The sequence below is a fragment of the Macrobrachium nipponense genome, chromosome 16 (genome assembly GCF_015104395.2).
Source record: "Macrobrachium nipponense isolate FS-2020 chromosome 16, ASM1510439v2, whole genome shotgun sequence".
Classification (NCBI taxonomy): domain Eukaryota; kingdom Metazoa; phylum Arthropoda; class Malacostraca; order Decapoda; family Palaemonidae; genus Macrobrachium; species Macrobrachium nipponense.
The window spans coordinates 53,359,180-53,376,187 of NC_087209.1; the positions used below are offsets into that span (position 1 = coordinate 53,359,180).

General features: G+C 36.1%; 1 protein-coding gene across 2 annotated transcripts in view; it reads left to right on the top strand.

Annotated features, from left to right (window-relative positions):
- LOC135195694 (mucin-5AC-like) overlaps nt 1-16,132 on the top strand; it is a 20,908-nt gene extending 4,776 nt beyond the window's left edge. Inside the window, exons 2-3 of one of the 2 annotated variants that reach the window (XM_064222092.1) lie at nt 9,413-10,660; nt 14,517-16,132. In XM_064222092.1, the coding sequence (XP_064078162.1) occupies nt 14,518-15,690 (1,173 nt within the window). In that variant the 5' untranslated portion in view covers nt 9,413-10,660; nt 14,517 and the 3' untranslated portion in view covers nt 15,691-16,132. The remainder of the gene's footprint in view (nt 1-9,412; nt 10,661-14,516) is intronic. The other variant, XM_064222093.1, reaches the window with a different exon arrangement.
- The last annotated feature ends 876 nt before the right edge of the window (nt 16,133-17,008 follow it).

The following is a 17,008-nucleotide window of genomic DNA, read 5'->3' on the forward strand; positions in this document are numbered from 1 at the left end:
ACTCATTCATTGACAGACTGCTTACCTTGTCCCCACGTTGTGACAGATCTGTATTCTTTGACTGTTCATCATTTAAAAGATCCAGCATAAGGTTATTTGGTTCCCCTTGAGGATAGGCTGCATCCTGACATTTAGCGAGGACGCTCCTATTTGTTCTGTTTAAAGTTCAGTATTCTCATTCCTGAATTACCTTCTTGGAGAAACCAGCTCTGTGTTTATATTTACCATGTGTATATACAAACTCCTATTTTACCATTATCCTAACTCAAAGCCATTTCTAGATCAGCCAAGTCATTTGATTCCTGTTTGTGTCACTATTCTTAGCAAAGCACCTTGAGTCGTGAGAGACCTGTGTGTCTACCTACTATGTGTTGAAAAAACACTGTTTGTTCCTGTGTTGGAACCCATCCTTATGTACACCTCTGTGTTGTACCCGCCCCCACCCCCATATTGCTACACACTCTTACAGTGCCTCTCGAAAGCCTTAGAGCTTGTAGAGTTTGTTGCCTGGTGAGAGTGCCAGTGCTTGCCTGCACACTTTATAGTGCCCATATGCGAGTGTCACTGCCGCTGATACACAGAGACACTTTACAGTGCCTCTTGGAAGCCTTAGCGCTTGTTGCCTGGTGAGAGTGCCAGGGCCTGCCTATGCACTTTACAGTGCCGGCGTGTAAGTGTCGCTGCTGCTGATACACAGACATACTTTTACAAGTGCCTCTATGAGGCCGTAGTGCTTGTTGACTGGTGATAGTGCTAGTGTCCCAGGAAGCATCTTCTTGCTCCCTGCATGCGAGTGCCACCCCAACTGACACAACTTATGCACTTCTAAGTGCTACCTCAGGTCTTGTCACTTACAAACTGGTGAGTGTGCCAGTTTCTTGCCTGTGTTGCACTTACGCTATTCTTGAGTGCCACGATGTCTTGCAATTTACATCAAGAGTGCCACCATCAATGGTACTCCTCCCCAAAGTAGGCTGTGTATGCCTGACTTCTATTTTACCTGTAAGTGACAGTAATTGCCTCACCAAGAGATTCTTGCTCAGAAAACAACACATTATTCAGTACCACCAGCCTGTAGATTCGACAAACCAACCTGTGAACTTCAGGCTCCGAGTGCGACCATTGCTGACATTCCCCTGACTGATGTGCTGAAAGCCTAGTAGTGCCTCATCCGGTCCTAAGTATTCCATGATACTATACTTGCTTCTGTCCCAAGGAGTTTTCCTCCCACAACTTATCCTTAGTCTGCTCGCTATGGTTACTTATGAAGAGGAGGTGGATTTTTATGCCAAGATGGAAAAGAGTATAGGAAAGCCTGAGGATCGGCTCTCCAAGACTGTGGCTGGTTGGATGAGCGGCAGGCTGCACCAGCACTCGTAGCACCACATGGATGGGATGCCATACCGAACCGGGTACCTCTTTGTTGAGCCCATTCAAGTGAACTCCCTAAGCCTGCCAAATGCCAGGATGACTGTCCAAATTCTAGAGGACCTATCCACTCGAATATCCATCATGCTGACTCATGATCTATACTAGTGAAGGACAGGAAAACCAGGCTACTCTCTGTATGCCTGAAATTTCACATTGGCTACTATGTCCGAACATGGACCACAGGGGTGGCAAACTTCCTTCCAGACAAATGTGAACTAATTATGGGGAAGTTCTCCTCACTAGGATACCCGTCACATTTAAAACTCATCTCTCTGGTAACAACGACAGAGAGCTGGACCTACTAGAAACTAGCCCGACATGTCCCATAGCTAATGAGCTCCCAGAATGTCTCACAGTGGCTTTCCCAGGGCTCGGGATATCCAGCTATAACACGCTCTTGGATAAATCATGAAATGCTAAAAGGCTAGCTTTGGTTATGGTAAATAGGGATAGAAGTTTGTATGGAAAATATAATTACTAGAGTAAAAGATACAGGCAAGTCTGCTAATTGGTAAAGTAAAAGTCTACAGCTTTGATTAAACTAAATGAAAGCCTAGTTGGATAGGATTTAAACTTATGCAGTCTAATTTATATTATTTTTACTCTAGAGAGAGAGAGAAAGAGAGAGAGAGAGAGAGAGAGAGAGAGAGAGAGAGAGAGAGAGAGAGAGAGAGAATGAATGTTTGTCCTGGAAAAGATTTGTTGACGTTCGTAAGACCGTCTAACATCTTCACTGAATGGGGAGGTATTATGAGTATCCATTTTTGATCGTCTTTTCTTTTCTTCAGCCAAACATAAAATTTTGAGGGAATAAGTTTGATCTAATAATGTAAAATTCAAATTTTGAAGAGGAACAGCAAGAAGTAGAGTAACGACTTTTAAATCAAGACCCAGTCCACAATTTCTCTTCCACATTGTGAATGGATAATGGAGCCCTTGAGAGTATTTTGACTTAGCAGATTTTCTCCTTATTCCTATACTAAATGAAGATGGAAAACATCCATCAGGGTTAGCTCCTAACTGATGTCAAATCCTGAGACAGGTCGCCCACACTTCAGGAACCTGCTCACCTTTTTCCACTGTAGTATGGTCCCTGAACTAATTTAGCAAAAAGCCATTAAATCGAGAACTTCCTGCTAAGTTGTGAAAATTCACTCATCTCATAGGAGTTCTCTTTAGCTTAATTTCAACTGTCTACCTGACCTCGCCTTTTTACCAGATCTTGTCTCAATTCTGCCTCCTCACACCTGCATAACCCTTTCCTCTCTATGTTCGCACTTCTCTGCTGGCATTCAAATGTCTTTCAGGTTCCTGTGGAAAGTTAGCATAGGAGATGAAACACCAAGATGAATTACCCCCTCAAGAAACTCGGTCGAGTTTTGAGAACAAAAATATCCAGTTTAGGCAGGATGATTCCAGTGATTCAACTCGGGTATATATACGGCCTGTCCCGGCCTAACAAATCACACTTGCCCCTGCACTTGGCCCTATCCATTAGTATGCGGCACATTGACCTTGCCAGTAACGGAAGGCCTATCGCCTCGGTGCAGTACGCATACCTGGAAGCATTCCAGTACCTGATCACTCAGCTGCTGCCCTCCCCAACCACTGTCTTGAAGCTGACAACGGCTAGTACTTTCAAGTAACTACAAACTGTGCATCGAGACTCTGCTTGCAAGTCCTCTTGACAACTGCCTACCTGCTTGGTTCTGGATTTCCTTTGGTAAAGCCCTGCAAGCGACCCATGTCCTTTGGTCAGAGCCCTGGTACAACTCCTCGCCAGCCACACCACGGATTTGAGACTCGTGCAGACTGCCCCATTGTGAGCCTGCCCCTGGAGATCAACATTACCTCTCACCTCATTTTGCCAGTGCCAATATGGGGGTGCCATATCCCTGATTGGCAATGATGCTCACACTCCCTCACAATGATCCACTGAATAGTGTTATTGTATACTGCTAATCTTAAGTTATCGATCCATATTTTCATGTATCCACATAATCCTGTAGGTTAGTGTATTTGCGTGGAACTGTTTGGCACTTTTTCCGTTGCTATTGTGAATAGTATAATTAATGTCGCTAGTGCCAAGGAGCCAAACAGAGCTCCTGTAAATTTATATCTTCTGATTATCTTTTAGAAACTATATTCTAATTTATAAACAGAATATGGTTACATTTATGCCTTACCTTGGAAAGTAATTCTGGGTGTTCTACATGGGTTCTCATTTTTCTGTTCGTAGTCTGCGTGTCAGACTATGTACAGAAAAAATATATATATGCAATACATATATATATATATATATATATATATATATATATATATATATATATATATATATATATATATGTATGTATATATATTGCTCTTTTTCTGTCTCTTGGTGTTATTCCCATCATTATTCTTTCCATAGCTCTTTGAGTTGTAACTACCTGATGTTCTAAGGCTTTATTATGGCTCGAAGTTTCTGATGCATAAGTTAATACTGGTGGGACATTCTGATTAAATACTTATGTTTTTAGAGAAAGTGGCATTTTACTTTTCATAATCTCATTTTGTTCAGCATCACGGACGCTGCACACTTCAGTTCATTCGATGTTTTGATTGACTGCGCTTTCCTGTTGTGCGTGTATACTTGTAAGGAAACGATCCAGCTGCTAAAAAATCTGTGGCAAATGTAGTTATTTCTATACAACCAGATTCTGCTGCCTGGGGATTGGGTTCTTCGGCTGAGTGATTTCCGGCTTGGGGCGACGCAAGAGCAACGATGAAGAAAAATGATTAGAAGCTTCATCAGATGACTTTATCGTATTTCAATGGTCTTTGATGATAACTTTTACCGTAATCTTTTTAACCAACCACTTAGTCCTGGGTAGACACGGGTGCTAACCAATGAATCAAAGTTGAAAACAGAATGCCAAAGTTGGATGTTGGGTCAATATGCTTAAAAAATAACGTGGAATATTTCATTATTCTTTTATAATGCAGGAAAATCTTAATTTACATATGAGTGGGTATTTGTGTCTATATTAATAACAAAATTCCTAAATAGCAACGTGTCACAAACTAAACAATCGGCTATCTTAGTGAAGATGATTCCATTATGGTGCTAAGTTCGAGCGGATTTTTTTTCTTTTTACAACAAAGTCTGTGTCAGCTTATTCCTTTCTTGATAACAGAATGGATAAGTGCTTGTCTTCTTTGTATAAAAAACAAACAGCGTCGGTTCGAATCATGGTTAGTGTAGCTGCGTTTATAATACATAATTTTCTCTGCATGCATGTTATTCTCAAGATAAAGTTAATCTGATATGAACGGTATACGTATCTTCAAAAACTTTTTCGAATATACACGAAATATTATTATTACTATGTATACGATTGCCATGTTCAAAAAGACATTTTAAAAATTTAACATTTCAAGAGAGAGAGAGAGAGAGCGTCCTTTTCCTCTTGCAGAAAGTGGTGGACGAACTCCAGCCATTTGGCTTCTCAGCAGACATTTAAGAATTAGATAACTTGCCCCACTCCTCATTTGCTTGACCTTATTAATAGATGCTGAGACCAATTTACCGCGGACCTACTATGCATTTCAGGGACCGCGAATGATCGTTTTTCTCAAATATATCTTTCAAACTAATTATTTGATCGAAATGGTACTTTAATACAGTGTACAAGACACCTCGCCTTAATTTTGGTAACAGTTCATTATCAAATGGTGTTAGTTAAGGTTTTTTTTACTCTTGACTTTTAAAGGCAAAGTCATATGAGTCGGCAGGAGTCATTTACATGTTCGATCGTTTGCTTTCCTCCATCCCTTCCCTCTTCCTCCCTCCCTCCCTCCCTCCTTTTCTCTCACTCTTTCTTTATCACTGTTTTTCTCATCCCCAACCCCCAGTACCTCTATGAAATTTACAATATGGTATAAAATACCGTTTTCCATGACATTTTTCAATACCAGCAGATAATTTGGGAGTTCATAATGAAGAGGAAGGGAGGTTTGACATAATGATCATAATAATGGTTAATTTTTCCCAATGTATTCTGTTTGTAGTATCCCTGAAGTGTCAGGTAATACCGTAATGCTAACGGGTTGTCTGTCGGCTGCAGCACCCGCACTATTAAGTATTCACAGCGTAATTGATGAAGACGGATTTTTCATCGCTGTCATGGCCGCCATCTTACTCGTTGCAGAAATTTATTTGCAATACGACTCCAAACCATATGAAAAATGGAAAAAGCTAATAATAGATTAAGGCTCAATCTCAATAGGCAAGTGAGATGGTCCAGAGCCTTCGAGAATGAATACTGGTCCACGGATAACATCCACAAACCTGTAGATCCCGTAATTATCAACATCGACAGTGACAACAAGGATGATTCGTTCCTTGATAGTGGCGAAGAGTGTGACTAGTGATATTCTCAATTGTGTTCATCTCTTTTCATCTATGATAATACTTAATACACAATAGAGAGAGAGAGAGAGAGAGAGAGAGAGAGATTTCATAATTCCTTTACCACTCTAAATAAGTGTTAATTATATACTGGGTTGTCGGTTAAACTGTGATTTAATTTTGGTTACTGGATTGCCACGGGGCAATAAGAAAGTAAACATCTCCGTTTCCTTTAAGATGCACTTGTAAACTAAGGTAGACTTGAGAATTCCTCAATAGTTATTGAGTATATATAGCACTGCATAATGCCATATGTGTGTTGCGTTGATGGCTAAAAATATAATTATAAATATAATCTATAAATAAAACACAGTATCACTTGGGAAAGTATTTAGATCAAACAACATATTCATTTTCATTTGGATATACTAATTCAATATTATTCAAATTCATAAGCAACAAGTATATTCAGATTATATAAGTGATGAAATTTGTTGATAAATATATATCACCAGCATTTTGGGTCTGTTGCCGTCAAAGAAGAAAAATCGAGCGACTCTTCAATTATGACAGTTTGCGATTCTGCAAAATAGATACAAACCTGTGAAAAGACATAAGAAAATTGATTTCTTCACTGATTATGAATGAGGCAAAAACTGGATGCCTTCTTTATATATATATATATATATATATATATATATATATATATATATATATATATATATATATATATATATAAACTGTATGTTATATGTCTGAAAATAGGGTAATATGTAATAATTACATTATTCATATGTAATATAATTCAAGAGACATACAACTTAACTCATTTACTAAACTCAGTACGGTACAAGAATTACATTCTTATTACTGACGTTAGATAAGTAGAGACGAAATTGTAGTGTGATATGAATAGAGAAACATAATTTAATGATATCATGATAGTAACTTCCCACAAATTATACCCACTTTCGTTTTTTTCCTATACGGCAATTACCTACTGAACATTAAGGAAGTAGACAAGGCTCCTCCTCCTACTTGGGGGATTTAGGGGAAGTGACGACACCTTGGTGAATTGGTGAACAGCGTGGCGGTCATACGTCATTAGCTCTTAGCCTACTCCCATTTATATAATTAAATGAAAATACAATAACAATAATTAAATGAACACAAATTCTACAAAAATGAACATGTTTATTACATTCAAGTTACTTAACATTATAGTATATTAGGCAGGAAAGGGGCGGGGGAGGAGACGGGAAGGGCAGGAAAGTGGGTTGAGGGAGGGTGGGATGAGGAGGGAAAGGGTGAGGGAGGGAGGTAGGGAGGAATGGGTTGGGAGTAAAGCACGTTCGAAAACATAGGTTGGCAATGCTTGGTAACACCTTATAAGTCAAGAGTAAATGCCGTAACTAACACCATTTGACGATGCACTATATTACCAAATATTAGGGCGAGGTGTCTTGTACACTGTGTTAAGGCACCATTTCGATCAAATAATTAGTTTGAAAGATATTTGAGAAAAACGATGACTCTCAGTCCCTGAGATGCATAGTAGTAAGGCTGTAAGGATCTTGCCCTTCACGTTTTCGGCAAGTCTTTTTCCAACCTCGATGCAACCACAGTCTACTTACTCCAGATGGACAATTTACTGCTTAGGTCGTTTCCCTGGCTCGGATCAGACTCTGGTATATATGCTACAGATAAAGCGAATTTAATCTCTGTCTGATACTTATGCAAGCTCCAGAAAAATGTACGTTGATCATTTGAAGAGTTCTGAGTAAGTTGAAGAGTTGTGATTAAGTCGATTTGACGTCACATGTTAAAGGGAAAGTGAAGTGAATAACCATTTGAACGTCTGAACCTTTCCAGTATTATATACTATTTATTAGAAGGGACGCGATAACATTTTGTGAGAGGCTTCTTGAAGAAAAACAAGTTACATCATGAGGAGGAAATGTACAGCTATAAAAGTACTCGTATGAGGCCCATTGGAAGCAATGGTCGATAAAGCGATAAATTTCCCTTAGTTTAATATCTGTAAGTTGAATTTATTCCAGACTGAGACTCCTTACTGTATTTTCTGTAATAAATATGTTACTCTTAAGAAAAATAAAAGTTCATCACCGACTGAAAATTTTTACCACTAACAACTATTTGCTATTTGATAAAACCGTTCCTGTTAAGATATCTCTAAATAGTACGCAATGCATTGCGATATCATTCTTATATTTTTTCCGCGTGTGGGATTATGTACTCACGAGTGCGAGTAATAATCAACCAAGGTTAATTGTACCTTTCTTGATAGCCCAATACTCAAATGGCCAAGGTAAATGTGATTCAGGAATTTATTTTTCACGGTCAAGGGCTTGGCAAGTGGTTGTATTAAGGACAATCTTGAACACTAACTTAATCCAGCAATTACAGTAATAATGTTGAAATAAGAAATTATAGAATTCATGGTGATACATAAAACCAGGTACTAGGTAATGAAAACTAGAATTAGGCTTAAAAACATTGGTGATATCTGTTCCTAAGATGTTGATAACAATTAAGTCTGTATACACATTGATTTTTTTTTAAAGTAAATCATAAATAAAAGAACATGTTTATCATGCGATAAAGCAAATCCGTCAGCAACATGATGCCACATTAAATTAATTCACTCATTATTTTAATTAATAATAATACTGATCACAATAATAACAACAGTAATAAAAAATTCTCTCTCTCTCTCTCTCTCTCTCTCTCTCTCTCTCTCTCTCTCTCTCTCTCTCTCTCTCTTTCTTTCAGCAAGCTTTCTTCTGGAGCTGCCAGATCATCCTCTAGGTTAGGAAGCTGAGGGAGGACACCAAAACAGAAGCAGTCCACCCTCGGCTTCCTAGCCTAGAGGATGTCTGGCAGCTCCAGACGAAAGCTCGCTACAAGGAGACGAGAGAGAGAGACGAGAAGAGAGAGAGAGAGAGAGAGAGAGAGAGAGAGAGAGAGAGATCGGTATTGACTTTGATAACTAATGGTATATATATTATATAATATATATATATATATATATATATATATATATATATATATATATATATATATATATATATATATATATATATAAGATATATATATATATATATATATATATATATATATATATATATATATATATATATATATATATATATATATGTGTGTGTGTGTGTGTGTGTGTGTGTGTGTGTGTGTGTGTGTGTGTGTGTGTGTGAAGTCAAGTTGGGAAAATATATTTTTTTTTCAAATAGCCACTAGATTCTTTTCATTTGAGTCTACTTTAGAATATTTCTATAGGAAATTGGTGCAAAAATTCCATAGACAATTTCTATATTCCATTCTTGTGGTTTTCGATACCTATAACTAGTGAAGCTTAGAAAATTAGTCACTATTCTCAACTTAACCTAGTTACTCTGCGTAACAAACAATTCAACTTTCCTGCTCAACATAATAGACAATGGGAGAAATTGCACAGAGGGGGAGAGTGATTGTTTTTTATTCCCGACCGAGTTAATGAGAACCAGGGCTTCCAATCACTACTGACTCTAATCTGTGGAATTTCTCTCTTTGCAGAATGTTGCGTTTGGAAGCACTGGCGTTGGTGTTGTTGGTGGTTTCTGCTTCTTACCAACAAAATTATCTCCCAATTGATAAATACAGTTGTACTGACATCACATCAGTTCTATATAGCACCCAGGTGGTAACAACTTATACTAATCCCAACACGGTCCCAATATATAACTTCCACTACAATTGTAACAAAAACTATTCCTGTTACACTCTTGAAGACTAGTTTTGTAACTCTGACAAGTACACTAACAAGTACTGCAAGAGTATCCAGTATTCATTACATTAACAAATATGTCACAACAACAGTAACCAGTCCTCCAGTTATCAAAACTAAGTTTATAACACTTACCCAAACAACATCACAATTCAGCCTTGTTACAGGTACACAGACCCTAACAAGTATTACACCTTTCTTGGTGACTGATACTCATCTGCAGACTGTTTACCAAACTGTTGTCCAGACTACAACATCATATGACAAAAAAGTGCAGGTAAACACCATTTTAGTGGACACCACTCTAACTCATACTGATCTTGAAACCTCAGTTTTGACGGCTAGATTACCAGATAGCGTCAGTTATACTACAATAACAACCATCCAGCGTATTGTGCGAACACAAACGCAAATTGTATCTGGGACCGAAACCAGTGTAGTTCGTCAAACGCAAGTCATTCCCTACACCTCTGTGAATACTTGGAAAGAAAACATATATGTTACGAAAGAAATAGTTGTGACAACAACAAGTGTTCTTACAAACACCCTGATTCAAACTCAGACTGTTGACAAAGAGATATTACAGACTGAAGTTGTCTATGATACTATATCTGCAACGGTCCTTAAGACAAAAGTACAACCTTTAACTGCAGAACACACTTCAGTGCGAACACATCATAAAGTAGCTGTACCAGTGGTTCAAACAAAAGAAATAATTCATCATCCCTGGGTTTATGATTCTGGTAATGATGCATCTGGGCATGGAGAAGTTACCGAAATTCTGAGAAAACAACAGGTCACTTACCAGACTACTTGGGGGCCACAGCAAGTTATTGCTACAATAACTGTTCAGAAACCTTGTATAGATTTACCGAACTCTGACAACTATATCAATAGTATACCAAGCTTCAACAGACACATCACTACAGTACCCATCTTTAACGGCTATAGTAATACAATACCAAGCATCAGTCTATATATCAATACAGTACCCCTGTGAAAGGCGTCAACAGATGAAGTTCCTTATTTTCTGAATGGTAACTATAATATTGAGTTGATATTATAATTTTAATATTTTTGTTGTTATTGTAAAAATCGATCATGAATGACAATAAGCTGTTATATATTATTCCTGAATATACCAAACATAAATCTGATGAATTAATCATGGCTTCAACAACCTCTTGACCGAATAAACATTTGAAGCCTCTAGCATTCTTTGGCCCATACATACTTGTAAGTGTGCTTACACTAGAGTAAAAAACGTCATAAACGCATGTTGGGAACATACTGTATATATATATATATATATATATATATATATATATATATATATATATATATATATATATATGATATATATATATATATATACATATATATATATATATATATATATATATATATATATATATATATATATATAACTGGTAAAAAATGTTCTGTTACAACAGAATTCCATAAAATAAAAGGAGCCCATAAAAACACCAAAATATAGAGAGAAAGAGAATAGTACTATATTTCAGAGACTGCTGTCTCCTTCTTCAGGTAGATGAATGAGAAAAGTTTACAGAAAAGGTGGTATTTATACCAAGAGGTCCATCCACACCCAAGCCAATTTAGGTCACCCCCGCTGATAATCTTCCTTTAATCTTCTTAAGCGTTGGTTGAATGAAAACTTTGTCGATCGTATCTGAAATCCATGCTCCTTTTGAGATGTTCATTACCTGCCTCTCTTTTATTAAGGCCGATTCCATCATTTGACTCTTGTACCGGCAATTGCTGCTATAAATTGCATGTGACAAATTCCAGTTTATTCTATGGTTATGTTCATTTATATGGTTGAAAATAGCTGAGTTCTGTTGTTCATACCTAACTGACCATTTGTGTTGTATTAATCTCTGGGGAAGTGATTTACCTGTAAATCCGATGTAAGATTGGTCACAGTCCTGGCATGGGATTTGGTAAACCCCAGTGTCCTTGGGAGATGTCTTTTGTTGGACGTTAATCAGGGATTTGGCTAAGGTGTTTAGGTAAGTAAATGCAAAAGGGTTAGATTTTCCTAGGGTCTGAGTCACCTTCTTAATCGTGTCCAGGTGTGGAATTTTTATTTTATTGTTGGGTGTATCTCTGGTCTTGTCTTTAGGGGGTCGGTAGAAAATTACGTTTGCTTTGTGAATTGCCTTCTTAATTATATCGTCAGGATACTTTAAAGACGAAAGTTCCTTGTGAATTAGTTAAAATACTTTGAAACTGCAGTAATAAATTCAATAAAACCCAAAAACATGCTGTGGCTGAGATATGTGGATAATATTCTAATGTTTTGGGATAATAGGTGGGGCAATTTTAATGAATTCCTCTCAAAATTAAATGCATTAGTGCCCAGCATCAAATTTAAAGTTGAGTGGGAAACAGAAAACAAAATTCCTTTTCTTAATATTTTAATAATCAGAGACACGACAGAATACAAATTTACCATATACAGAAAACCAACGTTCTCACTTTCATACATTCACTACTTTAGCTATCACGACATTGCTATCAAGATAAGTGTAGCCACCAACCTGTTCTTAAGAGCCTTACGAATTAGTTACCCAGATTTCCTGGAAAAAGGATTCGAATTAATTCACAAGCAACTTTCGTCTTTAAAGTATCCTGACCATATAATTGAGAAAGCAATTCACAAAGCAAATGTAATTTTCTACCGACCTCCTAAAGACAAGACCAGAGTACACTCAAAAATAAAATAAAAATTCCACACCTGGACATGATTAAGAAGGTGACTCAGACCCTCGGAAAATCTAACCCTTTTGCATTTACTTACCCAAACACCTTAGCCAAATCCCTGATTAACGTCCAACAAAAGACATCTCCCAAGGACACTGGGGTTTACCAAATCCCATGCCAGGATTGTGACCAATCTTACATCGGATTTACAGGTAAATCACTTCCCCAGAGATTAATACAACACAAATGGTCAGTTAGGTATGAACAACAGAACTTAGCTATTTTCAACCATATAAATGAACATAACCATAGAATAAACTAGTTTGTCACATGCAATTTATAGCAGCAATTGCCGGTACAAGAGTCAAATGATGGAATCGGCCTTAATAAAAGAGAGGCAGGTAATGAACATCTCAAAAGGAGCATGAATTTCAGATACGATCGACAAGGTTTTCATTCAACCAACGCTTAAGAAGATTAAAGGAAGATTATCAGTAGGGGTGACCTAAATTGGCTTGGGTGTGGATGGACCTCTTGGTATAAATACCACCTTTTCTGTAAATTTTTCTCATTCATCTACCTGAAGAGGGAGACAGCATTCTCTGAAATATAGTACTTTTCTCTCTATATTTTGGTGTTTTTATGGGCTCCTTTTATTAGTTTATATATATATATATATATATATATATATATATATATAATATATATATATATATATATATATATAAAATATATATATATATATATATATATAATATATATATAATATATATATATATATATATATATATATAAGTCATATCACATTACCGTGATTCATATACATACATCGAGCTACAATGTCCTTTAATATCTAATTCGCTCTACCTTGGAATTAATATATTTTCATATATGCTTAACCGAAAGGGAATTTTATTAGGCGATAATAGAATTGTCGCGCCCTGACGTCCTGGATTTGTATGATGTCCTGGGTTCGCTCCCAGGTGCCGACAATTCTATTATTGCCTAATAAAATTCCCCTTCGGTAAGCATATATGAATATATATATATATATATATATATATATATATATATATATATATGTATATATATCTAATATATATATATATATATATATATATATATATATTATATATATATATATATAATATATATATATATATATATATATATATATATATATATATATATATATATATATATGTATGTATATGTATATATATATATATATATATATATATATATATATATATATATATATGCTATATATATATATACCTATATACATATCATATATATATATATATATATATATATATATATATAATATATATATTTATATATATATATATATATATATATATATATATATATATATATATATATATAATATATATATACATCGAGCTACAATGACCTTTCATATCTAATTCGCTCTACCTCGAATTAATATATTTTCATATATGCTTAACCGAAGGGGAATTTTTTTCTCTATAATAGATTTGCCTGGTCCTGGGCGCGAACCCAAGAAGACATTCAAATCCAGGAACGTCAGTGAAGCTTTTACCTACCCCACCACCGCGAGAGAACCATAAGTTTATGGGCCTCTCGCGGTGGTGCACTGACGTTCCTGGATTTGAATGTCTTCTTGGGTTCGCGCCCAGGACCAGGCAAATCTATTATAAGAGAAAAAATTCCCCTTCGGTTAAGCATATATGAAAATATATTATTCCGAGGTAGAGCGAATTAGATATTAAAGGACATTGTAGCTCGATGTATATATATACTATATATATATATATATATATATATATATATATATATATATATATAATATATATATTTGTGTGTGTGTGTGTGTGTGTTTGTGTGTGTGTGTATTATAATAAAAAAGAGGAAAACAAGTCAACTACTGGGAGTGGGGAACGAAATTCCCTAATATTGGGTAATCTTATGAAGCACTGGTTAGAACAACTGAAAAGACGTTAATATGCATTCAACCTGTTTGTGATGTGTGTGTGATGAACTGCCAATGTGCGTTTATGTCACGTTTTACTATAGTGTGGATACATCTTTAGATATCATCTTTACTTTTCTTTGGATCTTTGGTATTTGTTTGTTGTAATCTAATGGAATTCTGTTCTCAAAATTACTGTCTTTGAACAGGATGTGCTCACTGAAGCTGCTGCTGTTGGTTGGCTCTGCATATGCCATCTATCTGGAACCACCTCCTCAACAGTTTGACTCCACTCTGAACGAGGGTAGCTATTTAGGACCTTACCCACAATACCAGCCACCTCTTGAAATACCTTGTCAACCATCAGTGGTCTACCATACAAAAATACATTATTTGACGCAAATTTTACCTCTTCCAAATAATGGCCAAACTAATACTTACACAGAAACAGCTACAAATACTGTTTTTTTCACTGTGTATTCTGAAATAGTGAGTACAACATTATATTCAGAGCCTTACTATATAACATCAACTCTTAGCTTTACTAAAGAAATTACTCAAGTTAAAGTTATTGAATTGCCTTCTCAGACCCAATATCTAACACATACCTCACAAGTTGTTACTACTCAAGTAAAGTATTCTACTTATTGGGAGACAAGTGTGAAAATAGTTGAATCCACATCAGTAATCCCAGTGTTCAGCACTCTAACAGTCCCCAAACTTATCATCAGAACTATCAGTAAGGACATTATTCAACCCACAACAATTGTTCATACTCGCACTGTATGGGATACGGCTCGTAAAATTGACTTCTCAACTGTGATAGTGCCTGGAAAGACTAGTGTACGCTCTGTTACTTCCACCAGACCCCACTTCACCACAAAGTTTATTACCAAAGCCGAAAGTGTGATTACATCTACGCAAGTGATATCTGTTACTTCAACTTCTCTTTCAGAAATTCCAGTTATTAATACCAAGATCTTGCATTCAGTTCGTACAACAGTTCAACATACAATGTCAACAACAGTACATACAAAGGAAGTGTATGAGTACAGTACAAAAACAATAACGCTTCCACATAAAACGACTACAACTGTTACGTCTACTACAGTAATACCTACTACTCGCTATAATAAGAAGATCATCTATACTACTGTTAGTATTCCAGCGCAGACGGAAGTCAGGGTTGTGTATCGTGCTGTACCCAAAACGAAAAGTGTGCCAGGACTGACATACTATACTAACTTTAGGACGAGAACCATCTATACAACAGATTACGTCACCTCTGTCGTGTACGCCGGACCAATCAGTACAGTGTACATGACTGAAACGGTACAAAATTGCATTTCGAAACCATCACTTACATTTTACTCGGCATGGTAGAATAATCGGAGTTATAAATGGAACTCACAGGTACTTCGAATTATTTGAATTCATTTGGTCTTTATTTCTTTTTTATTTTGTATAAACAGGAAGAACATTTTGGTTATATGTATCTAGTATTTGCATTCTAAATAAGATGATCACATTAGTCAACGTTTTTTATGATGTGTGAATGAAAAAAAATGATCTTTTCTTCATTTGTAGTGATCTCAGAAACCCGATTTCCAAATGTGAGTGATATCAGGCCAATAGCTTTATGTCAATTTTTTTTTGTTCTAATCATTTACTACTTTAGATTCTCTGTAGTTTTATTAAGGAAAAACACACCTACCTGTTTGTAACACATTATTCCACAGTAAAGCTGCAACATTGTAATGTAAATTTTTAGAATTGAAACTTAAAACAATAAATGTACAAAAATACAGGTATTAAAAGCCCACAAGGATTTTTCAATAAAAACATTTTCCTCTTTACTGATTCAACACACTTTAATGTAGATATTTGATAAAGAATAAACACTACGTACTATGTAGGCATGGGTCAAAGGAAATTAGAGGCAAATCCTACATGATAGCACATCAAGTCTTAAGAAATAATGAGGTGTATCAGTATCGTGGATTTCGACTCCGCTGTATCTGTTTCTGCTGAATTCAAGTTCTGTACTTAAAATTGAAATCAACCCACTACACCTCTTCTTTGAAAGTTAAATATGAAGTATATGATGCATGGATTTTCTTGAAAAGTTTGTCACTAATCCATTATGTGACTTTTTATATACTCTAAAATACTAAATCGTAAATAGCCTTTCATATACAGTTCACTTTACCTCGGAAATCACTTAACATCCAAAGGGAGTGTTATTCATTCCCATTATAATTATGATGATTCGCGTTAAGGCGATTTTCGACTCACAGCGCCCTGCTGGGAACGGAACCCCTGGCGTAACCTGGGGCCTGCCTGTAACCAGGGTTCGAACCTTTGCCTTTTTGGATTGAACTTAAGAAGTATGTATGGTATATATATGTATATATATATATATATATATATATATATAGTATATATATATATATATATATATATATATATATATTACCGAGGTTCCAACCTCGGTAATCTTAAAAGGGGTTGGTAGCAATGGTGTGAGCTAGGCACTGGTTAACATCCATTTTCTCATCTCTCTCTCTCTCTCTCTCTTTCTCTCTCTCTCTCTCTCTCTCCAACACCAACTCTCCCCCCCACCCACCCACCCATCTCTCCATTACCTAAGGCAATGAAATCAGACTCGTGAACTACAAAAATACATTTATTTAAGAGCAAA